The sequence below is a fragment of the Tupaia chinensis genome, unplaced genomic scaffold, assembly GCF_000334495.1.
Source record: "Tupaia chinensis unplaced genomic scaffold, TupChi_1.0 Scaffold000023_1, whole genome shotgun sequence".
NCBI classification, from domain to species: Eukaryota; Metazoa; Chordata; class Mammalia; order Scandentia; family Tupaiidae; genus Tupaia; species Tupaia belangeri.
In genome coordinates, this window is record NW_006159453.1 from 605,286 (window position 1) to 612,785 (window position 7,500).

General features: G+C 37.9%; 1 protein-coding gene and 1 pseudogene across 4 annotated transcripts in view; one reads left to right on the top strand and one right to left on the bottom strand.

The window, feature by feature from the left end:
* Window positions 1-7,500, bottom strand: part of CCDC18 (coiled-coil domain containing 18) — a 139,474-nt gene that overhangs the window by 105,106 nt on the left and 26,868 nt on the right. For all 4 annotated transcript variants that reach the window (XM_006140140.2, XM_014586553.2, XM_006140139.2 and 1 more), the window contains 2 exons: window positions 4,869-4,990; window positions 616-907 (listed from right to left, as the gene is read on the bottom strand). In XM_006140140.2, the coding sequence (XP_006140202.1) occupies window positions 616-907; window positions 4,869-4,990 (414 nt within the window). The remainder of the gene's footprint in view (window positions 1-615; window positions 908-4,868; window positions 4,991-7,500) is intronic.
* LOC114007250 (40S ribosomal protein S19 pseudogene) overlaps window positions 5,019-7,500 on the top strand; it is a 3,606-nt pseudogene continuing 1,124 nt past the window's right edge.

A 7,500-nucleotide genomic window follows, 5' to 3' on the forward strand; every position in this document is an offset into this window, starting at 1 on the left:
AAAAAAAAAAAAAAAGAAAAAAAGGTAAATAAAATGCGGTATAGCCATACACTGGAATAGTATTCAGACAAAAATATAAGTAAGCTAATGATACATGTCACAACATGAATGACCTGTGAAAACATTAAGAATGCAAAAGACAAATCTATAGAGGAGGAAACTAGCAGTGGTTTCCTAGGGCTGGTTGTAGCTACTGAAACTAATTGTAAATGGGCACAGGGGGTCCTTTTGGGGATGATTAAAGTATTTCTGATAGATTGTGATAGTTTTTATGAAGCCTGTAAATTTACTAGAAACCACTGCACAGTACAATTAAAATAAATATATTTCATAATATGTAAATGATACTTTAATGAAGCTGTTTGTTTAAAAAACATTCTGTGCCATTTTATATACATGGCAGCTGAAACTGAAAAGGGTAGAATAAAAGAAAGTAAGTGTAGAAAAAAATATGGGTTACATAAAAAAGAAATCGATACTGGAAGTATAGACAGGAAAAAAATAGAAGCTAATAAAGCAATCACACGATAACAGTCTTTTATAAAACATATCTATAAAATTTCTCTTTCCCATTATGTAATCAAGTGTAGTACATTTCTTTTCACAGGTACTTACTGGCAACTGGGATAAAATTCTTTCCAAATTTCTCAGTTCTACCCTTGAACTTTCAATTTCTTGCTGACACAAATCCAGTCGCTCATTCTGTGCTACAACACGGACCTTTAATTCTCGGTTTTCATTCATTAAAGAAAATTTTTCTCTAAGTATTTCATCCTTATCCTCTAACTCACTCTCTAGCTTCAGAATATTTTGTCTAGATTCAGTTAATTGAGCCATGACTTCTGAATTTTTGACTGCCATGCTCCTTAATTTTTCTTTTCCATTGTTATTTTCTTCTTTTAATTGCCTTTAAAGAAAAAGCATAAAAGTAAAAGATGTGCATTCATTTTCAATAATCCTACTGAGGTAATTCACTTTTTAACTTTTTTAAAGTTCAATTCTGAAGTAGTACCTGGTCACATTTACTGAGTGTCTACCTTCTGCAGGCCAGGCACTCACAACTTTATGTGGCTGTCATTATCACTCTCTGTTTATAAATAAGGCAATTAGGCACAGAAAGGTTACAATACTTTCCCATTGTCTCACAGTAAATAGTTAAAGTAGAATAGCCCTAATTATCTGTAAAGCATTTCTGCTCCATTTTAAACATGTAACAAAATAAATCACTGACAGAGCATTTTACAGAATTAATAAACTCTTAGAGCGTATAAGGAAAAAACAGAACTCTATACAACTCTAAAAGTTAAATTCTAATCTACCATTAACATATTATTAGACAGTAATATTTAAAATATATATGATATTTACATGTGTCAGAACAATTTTATGCTTAGAACTGTTACTATATTTCATCATTTCCATTTTTCTCATGTTTAACATCTGAAATTGGGATATTCAATTGCTTCTTATAAGAGCTTTTGGCTAGGCAACGGTTGCATTGTATAAAATATTCGATTGTCTGGAAAGTCACGACTCATTTTTGCATAGAAAAATACATCATGACTTTCCCAAAAATCCAATAGTTCATTGCCTATGCATATATAAACACCAAAAAAACCTAGAGGAAAACTAGTGGAGGGGGTACATGTAAATGGAAGATAACAATGGAGCACTTTAAATTCATAGAAACAAAGGGTTGTGTGTCAGAATGGGACACAGCTGGTAAATCAAGACACAGCAAGATTCCTGAAACAGGAGTCATCAAAAGTAAACTGGCTTGACGGGAACCAGCAGTTAGCGTAATGGCTATGTCGCTGGACTCCCACGTAGTCGACCGCGGTTCACGTCCCGGACCCGGTGGCTTAAAACTCACGCCGGGCGCGTGTGCGTGCGTGCCCAAGATCCCGAGAGGAGAATGGAGGAGAAGGGATTGTGGCATGACCATCCCCCCTGGGGGGTGATTTCTCGCTTTCTGTCTCTATGTCTCTCTCTGTCTGTCTGGCGAGCGCACGCGCCCTACAGTGAAAATCTCTCCAAAAAAAAAAAAAAAAAGTAAACTGGCTCCACATGATTGTAAAGCAGCTTAAGAGGCCAGCATCAATGACTTTTAGTTCTTACAAGCATTAAAGAAATAGTAGATCAGCAATATTCATTTTTTAAAAAAATAATTTATTTATTCTAATTTGATCAGAAAGGAACAAAGTAAGAGAAAGAGGGAGAGAGAGAAAGGGAAAGTGAGAAAGCAAGCCACCAGATCTGGGACTCGAACCACGGTTGGCTATATGGGAGTCCAGTGCCCTTAACCACCAAGCCACCTGCTGGTCTCCCCCTTTTTTTGTTTTGTTTTGCTTTTAATAATTTTATTTATTTAAGATCAGCAACATTCTTGATGGCACAAAGGACGATCACTGTGCAGAAAAACCCAAACATCTTAGAAGTGGCAAACTCTAACTATGAAGTTGGGGGAATATATTAACCAATTTTTCACTTATGTTTTCCTTTTATATAAAAGTAATATGTAATTTAAGAAATCACATCTAGGGACCAGCAGATGGCGTAATGGTTACATCGCTGGACTCTCACCTAGTCAACTACAGTTTGAGTCCCAGATCTGGTGGCTTGAAACTTACATCAGATACATGTGCATGCATGCCCAAAATCCCAAGAGAAGAATGGAGGAGAAGAGACTGCAGCAATGGTCATCCACCCAGGGGAGTGATTTCTCACTTTCTGTCTCTCTGGCAAGCACACATAGACCCTATAACAAATAATAATAATAATAATAATAATAATAATAATAAAGAAATCATGTCTAAGTAAGTATTAAAAGAATTATTTCAGGAAGTATAAAAAAAAAAAATTAAGTGATAAGGCATTGTATCATGTAATTAGCAGCATTTTTTCCTTCTTTTTTTTTTTTTTTTTTGGTTTTGTTTTGTTTGTTTTGTTCTGACATAGGGCACATGCACTTGTCAGAGAGAAAGAGAGAGAGAATTGAAAATGAAAAATCACCCCCAATGGGGAATGGCCACACTGCAATCCCTTCTCTCAGGATGTCGGGTTGAGTATACCTGCATACAGGCCCAGCGTGACTTTCAAGCTGCCAGGTTCAAGACTCAAACGTAGACTACCATATGAGAGTCCAGTGCCTGTTAACCAACTTGCCTCCTGCTGGCCCTGTATTCCTTTTAATTTTTCTTTCTTTCTCTTTTAAAAATATTTATTTAATTTTATTTATTCATCAATTTATTTTTAATTTGACCAGAGAGAGAGACAGCAAGAGACAGAGAAGGAAAGTGAGGAAGCAAGTCACCAGGTCCTGGACTCGAACCATGACCGACCAGGTGGGAGTAAGAGCAGCCAGTGCCTTAACCACTACACCATCTGCTGGTCCCTCTGAAAAGTATACATTGTAACCAATAGCATCAGATTCTAGAAAATAGTCTAGTTACAAAAGGCAACATTTTTTGTTTTGAGACTTTTGCTATAGGGTGTGTACACAGAGAAAGACAGAGAGACAGAAAGCGAGAAATCATCCCAAGGGGCATGGCAACACCACAATCACATCTTCTCCATTCTCTTGGGATTTTGGGCATGCAGGCACACAAGCCCGGCATGAGTTTCAAGCCTCCAGGTCCGGGACTTGAACTGTGGTCAACTATGTGGGAGTCCAGTGACATAACCATGTCATCTGCTGGTCCTGCAAAAGGTAACTATTATAAAAACTAGCTTTATGGGCCAGCAGGTAGCATGGTGATTGAGGCACTAGACTCCCACATGGCCAAATGCTGGTTGAATCTTAGACCGGGTGGCTTAAAAATCACACCAGACCATATGCATGCATTCCCAAAATCTCAAAATGAGAATGGAAAGTTGAGGCATGGCCAACCCCACTGCAGAGTGATTTCTCACTTTCCCACTCACTGCCTCCTTCTCTCTCTCTAACAAGCACACATGCCCTATGGCAAAAACCTAAAAAAAAAAAAAACCGAACAAACTAGCTTTATTCCCTTCACCTTGGCAAAAATGTTAAGTGCAGGGACCAGCAGGTGGCGTGGTGGTTAAGGTGCTGGACACTCCCACATGGTCAACCACGGTTCAAGTCTCAGACCTGGTGGCTTGCTTTCTCACTTTCCCTCTGTCTCTCTCTGTGTCTCTCTCTGGTCAAACGAAAATAAATAAATGAATAAATAATTATTTAAAAAAATAAGAATCTTTTTAAAAAATGTTAAGTGCACTAATTTAAGGAAAGCATGCTAAAAAGTTAGACAAACAAGTTATTCTGACTGCTCTACAAATTACCGGTCTGCAATAATAAGGACTATAATCATTTTAATTTACGACAACTGATGGGAATTAGCTCTGAGAGGACAACATGATAAACAAGGGAGAGCACAGAAGTCAGAAATTCTCAGTTCCCATCTTCAATCTATCTTTCTGAACTTGGACAAATAATGGTTACTCTCTGGACGTCTGTGTCTTCACTTATAAAATGAGAAGGTTATACCAGGGATATTTCATGATGGAAAGAGTCTTTTTAATTAAGCAACTGCTATTACACATATTTACTAGCTAGCTAATGTGGTCATACTACAAGAATACCACATGTATGCTAATTTTCCCTAAATACATACAGCACAAAACATGTCCGTCAGTATTACTCTATACTTATATAAATATATTAGCATTAGCACATGATTTATTACATTTAAGATTCTAACTTTTATACCTTGAAAACAATTTCTGCCATGAAGTCTATCTGTCTACATAGCAGGTTCACTATGACAACATACCAAATATTATATTTTAAAATATTCATTTTTTTCTATTTCCAAACAAAAATCCTTGTCCACAATAGGATACTATACCTTAATTTGTCTTTCAGAATTTCAAATTCACTTTTATATAAACCACACTTTTCTTGTAGCCTTTTATTTTCTTTTTCACAGTTAATTAGATTTTTCTCTAATATTTCTTCTTCAACTTGAACCTAAAACAATAATTTATTTTAAGTGGACATGCTAATGTGGTCTTAAAATTCCGGTGTTTCAAAATAAAAATGTTAAGTAGTGATTTCAGAAATAAGCGGCAGAGTGGACTAAGCATTTCATAATTTAAGTCCTTAGCCCTGTAGTGAATAGGAGTAAATGTGAAAGCTAAAGTGAAGGACAGGGAAGAGGATGCTACTAGCTGTCCAGAAATCCTTAAGAATCTGTAACAGATGGGCAATTTAGTATCACCTAAAAGCAAAAGTATAAGGAGTTCATTTAGCCTGGTGTTTAAAGAAACAGATTCCACTGGCTGACAGCAGTTCGAATCCTAGTCCTTCCTTGAAAAGCATGCTGGGATGAGTACTCGTGTATGTCTGTCCAAAATCCCAACAGGAAGGAGAAATGGAGAAAGAACTGCAGTGTGACCACATCCTGTACCCACTGGAGGGGGCGCTTCTCTCTCTCTCTTCTCTCTCTCTCTCTCTCTGGCGAGCACACACAATCTAACAAGTAAAAAGAAAGAAATTTTAGCCACAAAATAGTCCCACTAAAATCACAGCCCAAAATATGATAAAACATATCAATGTTAAGCACCCAGTTTGGAGAAGTGGAAGTGGATTGGGCAGTTCTGCCCCATTTCCTTTGTTACATCACCTAACTACAGGGCTCAAACACCATTTTAAACTGATCATCCTAAGAAAAATGTAAAGAAACTGTCATTTTCCTCTCTTTTCCATAATGTCCTCCTCCTTCCTGAGGATATTCCTCATCCTAAGTATTTTAGTCCCCCTAGAAGCCGCCTTATTAAAAATTCCTTCTAAGTTATTCCATTCCACAGGGATCTTCTCCAAGGTTTTCAAAACAATGATCAGATTAATTCATGTGTAAGATTTCAGTATCTAATGCAATCTTAATATTTTACACTAAGTAGTATTTAGTTTCACTGCAAAGGAATGACTTCTCTGTAGCCAAATGCTGCTTTCTTCCTTGACCTTAGTACCTAACCTTAGTCCCTAACTATTAGTACCTAACTCTTTCATTCTTTACCTGTCATGACAATATACTTGACTCTGGCAACTTTTACCTTGTTTTCTTTTATTAGCTGGTCTCTTTGTTTACATTTATTTATTTTATTTATGATAGAGAGTACATGCACATGTGCAAGAGGAAGGGGGAAGAAAGAAAGAGGGAGAGAAAAAGAAAGAGGGAGAGAGAATACCCTTAATGGGATTTGGTCATGCTGAGATCTCCCTTCTCCAGCCCTCCAGCTTTTCAGGATCAGGGGCATACTTGCATATGTCTGGCATGTTTTCTGGCTGACCTGGGGATTGAAACCAATGACTGGTTGGCCATGTGGCTTCCAACACTTCACTTCAGTTTGCTCTAATTATTTTTAACTCTGCTCTTCTCTTTCTTTCTTAATTGCCAGAAGTTACATGAGCAAAAGTGTGGGAGGGGGCGATGTGGAGCAGGGTCATGCCACAATCCTTTTTCCTCTATTTTGCCATACTCTATTTCTCCATTTTGGACATATATACACATGCGTCCTACATATTTCTCAAGTGGCTGGGGTGAAGAGTTTGAACCATGGTCAGCCATGTGGGACCTGACTACCTATGCAAAGGACATAACCACTGTGCTATGGGTTGGCCCTTGCTCTTCTCTTTTTATAATTTACTTTGAAAATGTAAGCCTTTTTTTTTCCTTATTATAAGAATATTATGAAAAATATTCATCTCAAAACTTCACAATCCCTCCCATCACCCTTATGCTATGAAAATCACTTTAGCAATACTTACAAGACTGAAGACTTTCAAATTGCCAAAAGGTGCATGCACCCAGGGAAAGAAACACAGAGCCAGAAAGAGAAAACACCTCCCCACGGGCTGTGATCACGCCACATACCTTCTCCATTTCTCTATCCTACTGGGATTTGGCCATGCACACACATGGACCCAGTGTGTGTTTCAAGCCAACATGGACAGCATCCCAACTGCAGTCAGTCTCATGGGATCCAGCTCACTTAATGACTAGGCCCTAAGTCAAGCAGATTTCTTTTCCCCCACAGGGCAGTATGCTTGCCAGAGAGAAGCAGAGGCAGACAGAAACACCAAGTGGGCTGTGGACATGTCACAATCCCATCTCTTCCATTTTGCCATCTTGTGGGGATTTAGAGCATGGATGCACACATGCACAGCATGGTTTTCCAGGTGCCAGGGCTGAGACTAAATCATGGTCAGCCATGTGAGATCCAGCTCCCTTAACCACTAGGCTAAGGGGCCAGCCCAAATAAAATTTAATGTTGCCATTTTCCTTTTACCTTAAAATTTCTTCTGTATTTTTATCTACTTTAATCTCTTTAAAAAAAAAGTCCTTATTTAAAAATAACTCATCTCAGGACCAGCAGATGGCGAAACAGTTACATCTGGACTCCCACATAGTTTACCGCAGTAAAGCAGCCGGACCCAGCATCTTAAAACTCATACCAGGAACATATGTGAGTGTACTC